Source organism: Staurois parvus, unplaced genomic scaffold (genome assembly GCF_062004578.1).
Source record: "Staurois parvus isolate SC_StPar_1 unplaced genomic scaffold, SC_StPar_1.0 ptg000199l, whole genome shotgun sequence".
Lineage (NCBI taxonomy): Eukaryota > Metazoa > Chordata > Amphibia > Anura > Ranidae > Staurois > Staurois parvus.
In genome coordinates this window covers 1,125,932-1,139,255 of record NW_028317995.1, presented here as the reverse complement: position 1 = coordinate 1,139,255, position 13,324 = coordinate 1,125,932, and the positions used below count along the sequence as shown (strand labels likewise).

General features: G+C 40.1%; 1 protein-coding gene across 4 annotated transcripts in view; it reads right to left on the bottom strand.

Moving 5' to 3' along the window:
- Positions 1-13,072, bottom strand: part of CARMIL3 (capping protein regulator and myosin 1 linker 3) — a 104,971-nt gene extending 91,899 nt beyond the window's left edge. For 2 of the 4 annotated variants that reach the window (XM_089678183.1, XM_089678182.1), the window contains exons 1-2: positions 12,595-13,072; positions 11,803-11,900 (exon numbers count right to left, since the gene is read on the bottom strand). In XM_089678183.1, coding sequence (XP_089534309.1) covers positions 11,803-11,900; positions 12,595-12,634 — 138 coding nt within the window. In that variant the 5' untranslated portion in view covers positions 12,635-13,072. The remainder of the gene's footprint in view (positions 1-11,802; positions 11,901-12,594) is intronic. The other 2 variants (XM_089678181.1, XM_089678184.1) reach the window with 1 other exon arrangement.
- Between the last annotated feature and the right edge of the window lie 252 nt (positions 13,073-13,324).

Below are 13,324 nucleotides of genomic sequence, written 5' to 3'. Positions count from 1 at the left end.
AAAAAGCTGAGCCTATAAATGTGCATGGTTTATCATTGTGAATGGGAGGATTCTGGCAAGGTTTTTTTTTAACGAACGGAAAAGCACACCAATAGACACAAAGAACAATACACTAAGCAGAATAGTATGCATTACTACATACTAAGCAAGCCAACAAAACCTGTCTTCAGTGGACTCCATTTCAAATCTACTATTTTTGCAAGCTGTGAACAAAATTATTGGTTCTTCATACATAGGAGGATGCAGTGGTCAAACGTCTGATCATTCAGGGAACTATCACTTAGAATTCCAGGCAATCACTCATCACTCAACAGGCATATCGACCATTCACTGCATGTTGGTTGATTGTCCCACTACTTTAGAAAGCGCATGTCATTTTATCTCTTTTTTGTTAGCTAGAATTAAAAGTGATTAAGCTGACAAATTGTTATGGACTAGCCAAATGGTTGTCTTTTTCTGGTACTGGGGGCTCTTTCTGACCATTCTGGTGTCCCGTCCCAGGATAGCTGAAAAAGTATTCACACCATCACCATCATTATTTTCTTTTAGTGCAGCAAAGGTTATATAATGTCTGCCCACCTGTTTGCATAAATTCTTGTAGACCTTTTTGTTTCTTTAGAAGTTTTACAAACACTCATACCACCATTTCCATAGCCATTCTAACATTGTCTTTCCTCCTATACACTCCTCCCAAAAGCAATATATATTCCAGTCCTTACCTCTGGTGTGCTCCCTACAATAATGTCTACCCATACTTTGTGTATTGTCCTCTACGCTCCTCCCAAATGCATATGTCATGTTTGAATCCTACCTCTTATGTGTGCCCCACAATGTAGTCTGTCCATAATCACTTCTAGATTGTCCTCCCTTCTTATACTCCTCCCAAATGTGAAGTTCAAACCCTGCCTTTTTATGTGCGCCCCATACTATTGCCCATACTCACTTCTTTGGTGACTACCCTGCCTTACATTCCTCCCAAATGCATATGTCAAGTTCAGTCCCTGCATTTCATGTTGGATGCATCCATATCCACTCCTATGTTGTCTACATTTCTCAAAGGCAAATGTTAGATCCCAATCCCCACCTCTTTTGTGCCCTAATCACGAGGAAAGTAAAGCTGGACATACACTAGAAGATTTTTGAATGAACATTTATATGAACGTTTGTGCAAAAATGTATACAACGATTCTCAGTACATTCGATGACTTCAAGAATGTCATTTGACAATACCTTAAAATCTCATATACTTTTAAAATTTGATTTTCGGAACAAATATACTTTCCCAGAGAAAACCACATGCACTGTTAGAAATGTGTTATTTCAAGAAAAATGTTTCCATACTGCACCTTTTAATTTTTCGGTCCCTTTGATCAAAAATGAACATTGAATTGACCCTAATAACAATTAGAAAATTGATTGAAAGTTCCTAAAATTGAAAAAATTTCAAACAAAATTCTACCCAGTGTAGAGCCAGCTTTTGCAACTGTTTTTAGGATGACACATTTTCAAAAGTTTAATTGAACACCTCCGACTGTCCACAGTATATGCAAAAATGTAAGTAACCAACTGTACATGAAAACCATAAAAATCTCAAAATCCACAACAGACCTGAAGTTCAAAATGGTATCAATATAAACATATTATATCAAAGTCCAAAGATTTAGGAAGTATCCCACAGTTTTGCCAAATGGAGAAGAGTGCTCTAATTTATAGTGAAAAGCAACACAAGCACAACAGTGCAAAGTTTAGTGTAGTAATGCATTCAATCAAAGATTTATAAAAACAAAATGTGGCACTCACAAAACACAGCCTTGCATTTCTGACATGTTCCAATACAAGGCCACTTTTATGAGTTTTATACTTTGTTTTTATTCATCTTTGATTAAAAGAATTACTACATTTAGGGTCCTTTCACACAGACGGACTCCGCAAAGCAGATCCGCCTGTACAGCGGGCAATCTGTCCACTGACCTCGGCTGAAAAGGTGGATGACAAGTCCATGTCCACTCCACTTGTGCAGAGTGGACATGGACAAAGCCAGCCGTTCTCTATGGGGCGGACAGATGTAAATGGACCGCCTGTCCATTTACATCAGATTGTCATCCGTTCCGATCCTCTAGAAGTCTGTTTTTAGTGGATCGGATGTAGGAGGGTGTAAATGGACACATGTCCACCTCCCCATGGAGAACAATGGGTGGTCCAATCAGGTCCGCCTGAAAAAAGGACAGGTGGACCTGATCATTCCACACATGTGAAAGGGCCCTTATTCAGTGTGCTTTCTCGGTTTTTCATTATGGTCTCCCTATACCCACCCATTCATTGTTTGTCCTCCTCTACACTTCTCCCAAACACAAATTTCATATCCCAAATATCGCCTCTTGTGTTTACCGCTCGCTGAATCGTAAAGAGTATTTTTCTCAAAAGAGAATCAGCAATGGTTATAATTAGAAGTCATATGATGTTTTGCTTGTGACCTGTATATGTGTTTATTAGACTGATATCAATTAAAACCTATGATTACCATTCTTCACTCCATCTCCCTCTTTAGCTGCTGGTATTCTAGGAAACTACTTAGAGTTCAGGAAAGAATGTGAAAGAGTTATAACATCTGGTGTGTTTTTATTGCGGTCTATGCCCCCACTGGGGAGATTCACCCTCACAACTGGTTCTGGTGACTGCTATCTCTAATACAGAAAGTGATGGAAAATCCCAAATTTTGGCTTTAAATACACTTTAATGTACCTATGCCTACAAAAGAAAGGCCTTGCCCTCTACAAGCAGAGGCTGTTGTTATTAAATATATCTTACATTCATGGCCAATCTATACAGATCAGGAAAGTTTGGCCATAAACAGCTTAATTGCTTTTGATTCAGTTTAATTTACAATTACTGGGTAGGTAATGATAATGATCAGTTCATACAGTACAAGGTGCTGGTTATTGCAAATGTTCTAGCTTGTTACAGCAGTAGCAGATGTGGGATACTGTCAGTGTCAAGGAAAGATGTGATTGGCAGACCCTACTGTAACTAAGCAATAAACATTCATGCAATCAAGACTGATGGCGATAATTTCAGCATTTCAGATTCTGAACCAATCAAAATTAACCTAGTATCTTTATATAGCTGGCTAGGAAAATGTTGCCATGTGTGGGAACAATACAGTTAAAAAATTATTTTGTTTGCAATCTTTTAAAACAGAAATTAAGATTTGTATTTAGTAACAGGAAAAAAACCTACCATTTTATTTGAAAGCACCTTCAATAAAATAGCATTTTGGACTTTTTTTAATAATTCTATTTATTGACGTTTTTCAGCGTAAGAAAAAAGACATGACAAAGTCCCCATAGCCAGTCAACTAGCATGGCTTGGGTTAATGCCAGAATGGCCAGGGCATCTCCATGCAGGGAGAGTCAAAGTAGTAGTTCAACCAAAAAGAGGAGGGAAGGGGAAGGAAAAGTAGAAGAGGATGGGTAGGGATGGATTGGAAGGGGAGGGAGAAGGGTTCCTCCCAACGAGTCAATGTGGTCACAGGGATATAGAATAACATTTTATAATTTAGCATAATGGCTCATTTGGTGATAGAAGAGCTAGAAGATCAGATGGAATCAGTACAATAGTTCGCAAATAAGTACATAATATAGAATACTTGTAATACGTCTTAGGGGGATAATTATAATAAGACAACAGTAGATATAGATTTTAACTTCAGCTGTAACCATACGGTAAAAGGCATTGTGTAGTCACATGTAGTTATTTCATATGCCTGTTTATTATTTTTCACCACATTTCCATGCAGACCAAGCTCGCCAGCGAATATTGCAGTAAAAGGGTTTGGGACAAGCTTTATCATTGCTAGTGGTACTCACATATGATATCAATTTATCTTTTATTAAAATAAAAATATTACTAATAATTTTAATAATGACTAGAACTGCTCAAGCACAGCAGAAAGTGCTATTGTTTGTTCAAATCCCTGTAACTGTCACTTTTCCTAGACAGCTCGGTCTGCATGTACAGTACATGAGGAGAGAAAAATGAAATTTGGTATAAAAAAGATATTTAAATACTGAAGACAGTCATTAATCCCATACAGGTTTAAAAATGCAATTTTTTTTATGATGGTGGTCCTTAAGCTTGTTTTTTTATTTTTAGAGTTAGCCACTTAAGGATGTCACAACTAGGATTTGTTTTCTATGGAAAGAACATAAAATGTAATGAGCACAGAGCTAAAGTGGTTATAAAGGCAAAATGTTTTTTTTACCTTAATGCATTCTATAGTATCTATAATATTTACCTGCAACAAAACGTGCATTTATTATTTTTTGTAAAAGGTGAACTTATCCTTTAAAGATTAGAACCTCCTTAGGGAGTATGGATGTAGAACCTGCCTCATGTATATTTCAATATCAAGGGTTTGTGTTTTCTTTGCTATTGATGTGTGTGGCGGCATAGTGCCAAGAGCAAAAGAGTTCTCTAAGGCTCTTAGAAAGAAAGTTGTGGATGCCTATAATTCTGGCAAAGGATTTACAAAGAATGCCAAATTATTTGAAATCAATCATTCCACTATGGGGAAAAATTATCTACAAGTGGTGTACAACTCAAACATCTGCTAATTTGTCCAGAACCTGCCAACCCAGCAAATTCAACCTAATAGCTAATTGTTTGATGCTAAAATACAATCCCAAGAACCCAAAATAAAATTGTGGGATCTGAACGTAGAAGCAGGTGGTGTCAAGGTGCATGCATCTACAATCAAAAAGTGATTGCACCAATTTATCTTGCATGGTGGGTGTGCTAGAAAAGAGTCTTTGCTGTACAAAATGAACATTAACTGCAAAACTGCAGTTTACCATTAAACAATCAGGAAAAGACCAGGTCTTCTGGAAAAATGCATTATGTGTGTGTGGGGGTGGGGAGAAAGCAGTACGGTATGGCAGCTTATCCTTGCCGATTACTCAAAGTTGTATGTCCTCAAGGGTTCTTGGCTATGCCAGAGGATAATTGGGATCACTAGCTCTGCACTTGGGGTAACACCTCGCCCAAAGGCTTGCTAACCAAGATAGGATCAAACATTAAGACAGTCCCTGACTCAGAGATGAGCTACTTGTGTGCAACAATAATGTACAAAGTTCACCTGTAAGATGTTTTGTCCCATGTCACTACACACTTGTAACTGATATACAGTATGTTTTGCATTCGGGGGACATGCAGAGCCCTTGCTCACTCCACCAGTCCAGCGTACCACCGTTACCTCACTCCCAGTAACAGAATGAAACCCTGCCAGACACATAGACTGGCTCTGAGGAAGAGGTACAACCTTGCAACGTGTCAGCCACCAGCTATCTAGAAATCTACAGTCCCCCACCACACCACCTTCAGGGGTTTTGAACCACATTGCATCCCTTGTGACATGCTTTCCATTTGATTTTATTTCTCTTGTGAGTATTTACTTTTTATGAATAAATTTCATTTTTAAAGGTAATGCACTAGGCCCGTGCACCCTCTTTTTGTATCTTATATACAGGGCCCTTGCTCACTCCACCAGTCAAGCGTACCTCCGTTACCTAACTTCCAGTAACAGAATGAAACCCTGCCAGACACATAGCATGGGTCCCATGCATGTCCCGGGTTAGCTCTTTCCTTCCCCTACCTAGTCATCAGGTCTTAGATCTCTTTATTACTAGTCTGATCCCAGTGACCAGAGGAGACAGAGACCTATGGAGGGAGTCAGAGCACCAACCCCCTCACTACCAGAGGATCTGTCACCTAACCAGGTACCACGCCAACGACTGGTTGCAGTAGCTGTTCTAGTTAACCTTGGCAACTTCCTCCTCTCCTCTGCTTTGTGAGTTAACCTCTTTGTAGTGATGTTACACATACCCCATATTGCTCCATATACCCCAACATGCACCCCTTGAATAACTTTACACCAAGCTCAAAGCAGTTGAAATTACTTTTACTGATAACTTGGCACAACATGTACATCCTCCTCCTAACTACACCTATCTGTGGCTTCCCCAGTGTACCTGCACAGAAGTAGTCCTTACGGGAAAAGTCCATAAATGGCAAAACTCAAACGCTGATGTCCATGGCTACAGGTGTCCCAGTGATTCAGCGCTCCGATAGTGGGAACAGGTCCCAGCAGACTTCTGCTCCTATTCTTTATCAATCCTTTGACCTCACTCTGGGACTCAAACCTCTTCCATTTTTTCTTTAATGCAGGGGACCGCAGAAAAAAAAGCCAGCGAACATACTCAGGGAAGGCGACAAAATGTTAACCCCTTTCCCCTCACCCTTTCCCCTGTCCTAGGCAAACAAGTAACTAACATACAATACAGTAGGCCACCTGCCTACATATGGACTGACAAACCAACAGCATTTTAGAAGATCCTCATACCAAATGTGAAGCATAGTAGTGGCTTCAGGCCCTAGGCAGTTTTTATTTATCATTTCAGCTATGAATTCTGCATCACATCAAACTTTACTTGATAAGAATGTGAGACTCTCTGTCCAAAAGTTGAAGTTGATCAGAAAAATGATCTTTCAACAAGACAATGATCACAGGTACACTAGCAAATCCACCAAAGAATGACTCATAATGAAGAAATGTAGGGTCATGGACTGGTCCAGACAAAGCCCTGCTGTGAATCCCACTGAAGTGCTTTGGGGGAGGTGGGTTTTTAAATTAGGTTTTCCATGGATCCCCACAAACACATTGCAGGCATAGGAATTTAGTATGGAGGAGTGGTCAAAAAGTCAAAATCAGGGACTGATGGGCAGATATGCAAAACATCTACTAGAAGTGATTTCTGCTAAAGGGGATAATATCAGCTTCTGAGGCCAAGGGTCGGCTTACGTTTTCCACAATACACCATAACATCAACTTATATGTTTGTGAAATACATAATTGAAACATTTTCCTTTTATTTTATCCAAATACATCAATAGTTGTGTATTAGCTGGGGGATATTTGAGATGACATCACAATATACAGCATCCTCACCATTCCTTCATGGTTTGCTGCTGGATTTTTCCCTCAACGTCTGGTGGTGATCATTAAAGTTAAATCCAATACATTGATCAATATGTAATACGTAAAAAGAGTGAAAAAGTTCCCTAAGAATAGGATATAACAAAACATTTCAAGGACCTGATGAAAATTATTCACTTGCACCCAGGGGCGGACTGACAACTCATGGGGCTCCTGGGCAATAGGGGATCATGGGGCCCCTGTGTCCTTGCCCAAACTCAAAAAAGCCTATGAAAAAGGTACCAGGGGCATCTTATGGGGCCCCCTACTGACCCGGGCCCTTGGGCAGTGCCCGAGTTTCCAAATCGTCAGTCCGCCCCTGCTTGCACCAACCATTCACACAAGTAAATGCCTAAAGCTGTGAAGGTTCTCATTTATCCAGGTCATGGATTCGTTGGTAGCATTAAGTCACATTCAGCTGGACTTGTTCTGCAATATTGAAGACATTTTGCTGCCTATCTGAGCCACTTCTTCAGCTCTAATGATTATTAGGCATACAGTCCACCATACTTCAATTCTATCTGTTGTCAGAAACATACCCCAACAGTTAGGGAGGTGCCCCCACACAGTGACCTTAGCCCGCATGGTCCTTATGAACGACCGGCGGCCATCTTGATATTTTATGCAAGTTGTTTACCTGTTTTTATATTACATCCTTTAATAAAAATACTACTTGCGCTATCTGATTAGTGCAATCAACATTCACTTTCTAAGCCACAGATGTCACGGATTGTTTTTATTATTTTGCAATACCACTGGATAGACTGACTTTGGCACCATTGTCACTATTTGCACATTTTTCTTTCAGGATATTTGATATTGTTTTACATCAATTGGTTTCAGCACTAAGTTTTATTGCTCATTTGCACATGTATATCATGTACATTTTATTATTTATTTAAATATCCAATTTATTGCGCTACATATTTTATGTTCATCTATTTTATGAGGAGGTCTTTGAGGTTTTGCCTTTTATGCTAGCAGCTTCTTACCACTCACCAATATCTGTTCCACCTAGCGCTCGTTTTCAACCTTTTATTTCATACCCCAACATCTGACTGGACACATTTCATGGTGATTGGATTGAAGGATATGCTACCCCAACATTTCCTAAAACGTGTATGTTGTAGCATACACTCGTGTTAAAAAGTATCCTGTTCTCTCTGTATTACTTCCTTTGTGTGAAGTACAGTCATGGCCAAATATATTGGCACCCCTGCATTTCTGTCGCATATTGCACCACATCACCCAGAAAATAGTTGCAATTTCAAATGTTGAGGCATTCTCATGTTTATTTCTTTTGTTGTTATGACACAAAAAAGTGGAGAAACAAAAAATGCCTAAACATTTCAAATTACAACTATTTTCTGGGCAAAGTGGTGCATTATCTGACAGAAATGCAGGAGTGCCAATATTTTTGGCCATGACCGTATCTGTTGATCCTACTAGTCCCCCTGCTTTCCTATTTCCAGGCAAATTTTTTAGGCATTCTTATGTTTATTTCTTTTGTTGTTATGACACAAAAAAGTGGAGAAACAAAAAATGCCTAAACACTTGAAATGGCAACTATTTTCTGGGCAAAGTGGTGCCTTATCTGACAGAAATGCAGGGGTGCCAATATTTTTGGCCATGACTGTATCTGTTAATCCTACTAGTCCCCCTGCTTTCCTATTTCAAACTGACCATGAGAGCACATCTATCCCAGGCTGGTCAATTTTCTCGCTGTGCTGAGAGAACAGCCTGCCTATTCTCCAATGATCAGATTTGTGCTGACATGCTCCTCTCCTGCACAGCGTTTTACTGGGAAGATTAGTGTGCTACTGTTTCTCCTTCTCTAGCTTTCTAAGCCCCTTGTGCAGCTGGGAACAGAGATAATCCGATCACTTATACATACATATTTTTTACATCTATACACAAACACTTTGCCTTTCATTTCTATTTTAAACTGAATGGGTTGTTTTACAAGGTGAGAGTTAACATATACGTGGCTGTGCTACTTGTGTGACTATAAATACGGGCTGTGTTCCTGACACTCATTAGCCCTCATGCACACTGAACATTTTCATAACACTGGTAACGTTAGCTGTGTAAAGTCACGTTAAAAACATTTAGCATTTTTTTAGCATTTTTGCAAGTGTTTAGCTGTGTTTTCCTGCAATTTTTCCACATTTGCAGTTTTTAGCATTATTTCTTTGGTCAAAAAAAGTCCAAAAAACACCGGTTTGCGGTGTTTTACAGCAATTTGCCATGTTTTTCAGCGTTTGAGTGTTTTTACAGCTAAAAATCTCCTCTAGAAACCCACTAGTCCTGGGGTTTTTTTCCAGCCAAAAAACGTCCCTTCCAAATTCGTTGATGACAGTCTATGTGTGCATGGACACATAGGATAACATGCTGGGGGGTTTACTAGCTGTAGAAAAAAATGTCATATGCCAAAAACAGCCACTGTAAAAACATCCAGTGTATGAGGACTAAGCCCTGGTTCACATATATGTGGCTGTGCGGGCCACGTTTTGCATGGGCATGAGAGCCCATTCATTTGAATGGACTCCCATGCCCCGTGACACGCAGAGAAGAAGTCCCTGCACTTCTGATAATGCAGCCTGCACGGGAACCTCTGTTCCCAGTATGGTTGCTTTTTCCAGAGCGGGCGGCGTGCCATTAGAACTAATGGCACCCGCCCGCGGGTCCGCATTTCTCTGTGCGGGTGGTGCGGCTGCACGGATTTTCGTGCGGATCCACAGCGTTACCACCCGCACAGATGTGAACCTAGCCTTAGAACTGAAGAAACAGCTTTGCTAAGCTGTGAAATGTCTTCAACTCTACAGAACCAGTCTGGCACTTGAAAAACAGGTGTGTCGGAGGCTATTTGTGCTGTGTTGTGAGGTTATTTTATTCAGCTTTGCTTCATTTAGTTCTAAAACTCATTGCTGCCTTCACACCTGCTAGACTTGACTAAATCCCCCAACACCCCACCCACATATTAGGCTCAGCAGGCAAGGCAGTATGTAAACCATATTGCTCTTAAAGGTTTGACTGCTTGCCAAATACTCTCCCTGTTCAAAACTGAGCTAGTGTGTTTATTTGTCAGGGTTGATTTTTAGTTTTCAGGGGATCATAGATGGTGGAGAACAATGTTTGGGGAGATATCTGCTAACAGAGACGGGGCCCTCTTCTATGTTAGGTTGGCGTGTAAAGTACTGCAAGCAAGGCAATACCCTTTCATTTGTGGAAAACTGGATCCTGCTGGCATACAATTTTTTTTCTTAAGCTGGAAAATCTCAGTGTTAAATGACGAGAACCTTCAACAGCTGGATATGCTAATCATTACTCTCTGAAGAGCACAAAAAATCCTGATTGCGACAAGTGATGCTTGAAGCAAGAGCGTTGCTTGAAAAATTGAACCATTGAACGGCCACCTTGAGTCTTGTCTTACCTTACACTTTCTATATTTGCAGTGTTATCTGAATCTTTGGTTAGTAACAGTTATAATGCTGGATACAGTATTAAAATGGCAATGACTAAAATAAGCAGTATCAGACAAAAATACATCTGCTTTCACTAGTCTGGCTACACCATACTGTTAACACATGACGTTTTACTCCTACACATACAGGCGAAGCATCCAACCTCTCAGTGTTTTCCATTCTATTTTCAATAGACCTAATGTAGTGGTAAAATTTAATTTCTATTAACCTTTCTTTTGTTAACACTTCATTACTGTAAACGCTGTTTAATTTATTTAAAAACCTATTTATCATTTCATTTGGATTCAAGGTTAACAACTTGTAGATTCACATTCCAGAGGACGTGTTATAACTAGTGCTAGGCAACACCCAAAACTGACACCCAGAATTTCAAAGACATGGCTCAGGCTCCGTTAACTAAAGTTAAAATGCTTAGGTTCACATCATTGAAATGTTAGCGAAAAGATATATCTACAGCAGTGAAACCAATGGGTTGCCAAGGTAACATGCTTGGTGCCAGGATGCCAGTCTTTACACAGCATCAACGCTTTCTTTGCCACTTTGTGGTTGTCTGACTTTGGCTTTCCAAACTCCACTTCTGTCATTATACAGGTTGCACTACACATGTTGCCATAAAGATCAGATCTCAAGAAAGTTCCTTAAAAAAAAAAAGCTTACCATATCCTCTGTAGTATTAAACAATTTACTGACTATATCCTGAATCCTTCGTTAATGAGAAGATCAGATCTCAAGAAAGTTCCTTAAAAAAATCCAAAAGCTTACCATATGCTCTGCAGTATTAAACAATTTACTGACTATATCCTGAATCCTTTGTCAACAAGGTTCAAGGTATCCTCTAAGAACGCTACAAGAAAAAACAGATCCTGAATGTGGATCCGTAACAGGTGTATAGACAGAGACAGTACATTACCCACACTCCTCCTGATATGGCACACACCCTTCACATTCTGTGCAGATGCCTTATTGGAAGGGACACTGCAGATAAGGACTACAGATTGATACCAACGTTAATGCCATTCTTTTTATGGTGGACCTTGATCCAAGCCTGTCCTTATTCACACATACCTTGGTTGGCGTGGGGATATATCAACTATTGCTTTTATGTGGTTTCCTCCCTACTGCCAAGATGCTACACTAGAGAAGCTTAGTCCTGAAGGCAGGAGGTTAGGCCTTGTTAGCTAGGATTCTACAAAAGCAAGTTATGAATGTTCAGCGAACATTAAGATATTTTCCATGACAAGTACAGCCATCCAGGGGATAGGGCAGTAATACACATTTGCTACTCACCAGGATCCTGTCTTCCAGCTTTCTGGGTCTGGTCTCCAGTTGCACTCTCTGGAGACGAAACTCTCCTCCAGCTCGGCTCAGCAGCTGTCTAATGCTGTCTGTGGAGACAGTGTGAGACAATGCGGTGAGCATATTGATACTTTGTACATGCAATGGAAAATCTAGCAGGAAATCTGAGCTCCGTACCGTGAGTTTGTAGGCACTTTTACTGCTAAATGCAACCATGGCAGATAGTATATGGACACACGCCATGAATAAGTCACTGCTACATGGAGCAAAAAATAATCTCACAACCCACACATTATAGACTACAGTGAGACAACAGGAGACTGACTTCAGATAATTGCTTCATACAACTATAATCTGAGATGCTGTTCACACTTAGTCAAGTATGTGCTGGATCAGTCCAAAAAGATTCCTATATTATAATAAATAACAGCTCATTCAAGGTTATGTGATAATTGGGGCCATCTGCATGTTAACAAAAGTGTTAGGCCATTCACAGTCAGGGTTTACAGGTAATTACTTATGAAGTGACCCATGACCTTTCATATTGGCGATTCGTACACGTACAATAGCTATGTATAGTGAGCAATTACACAGATAACGGTGTTAATACAGGGATCAGTGAGCAATATATATGACAATGTAGATAAAAGATAATGGCAGGGACATGGATTTGTATAGGATGACTTAGAAGGAAAGAAAGAAAGAAAGATAGATAGATAGATAGATAGATAGATAGATAGATAGATAGATAGATAGATAGATAGATAGATACAGCTCACTCACCTTGCAGTGCTCTGCAGGGCTCCATACACAGCTGGTTCATGGCTGCTGCATTTCTTGCTCTGTCATAACATCAGCTGCATGCAGTTCCTATGAGCCAAATCCGTTATTCAGAATACGGCGTGTAGGTGCGGGGTGTGTTTGTATTCCTGTATATACGCGTACGTTTACCTATCCCCTTGGCGTATGAAGAATGACAGTATTTCCATGAATGCAATTAGCTCAGTGTATGAACATTGTATAGGGAGCCTATGTCTCCAATGCTACAAGGGTGTGCTGACATCTCTGCTCTGCCTATATTGTTGGCTGGTGGACTGGTGTGTGTGTCAGTCTCTCACTCTGGATAGCAGTACAGAGACACAGGAAACTGCGTATGTGCATGAGAGAGGGAGAGAGACACTGCTTATGTGTGTTAGTGTGAGAGAAGGATAGATGGAGAGGGAGAGTGTGTAAGATATAAGGAGGCAGAGAGAGAATAAGGGAAGTGGCGAGGGTTGGGGGTGGCACACTGTGCCATTTAACTCCTTCTCTCCTTTGTCAAGGAAATCAACCACAATCACGTCTTCTCTCCTCCATACATCTTTAAACAGATGCGTGAAGAACAAACCTTTCTTCTTCTTTTTTTTTTCTATACGTTTAATGCGTTTGAGGTCTGAGCTCGCACAGCTACATTTTCAGCGTTCTTAAAAAATAAAGCAAGCCAGAAAGACAGCAAAATGTGTGCTATGACAGG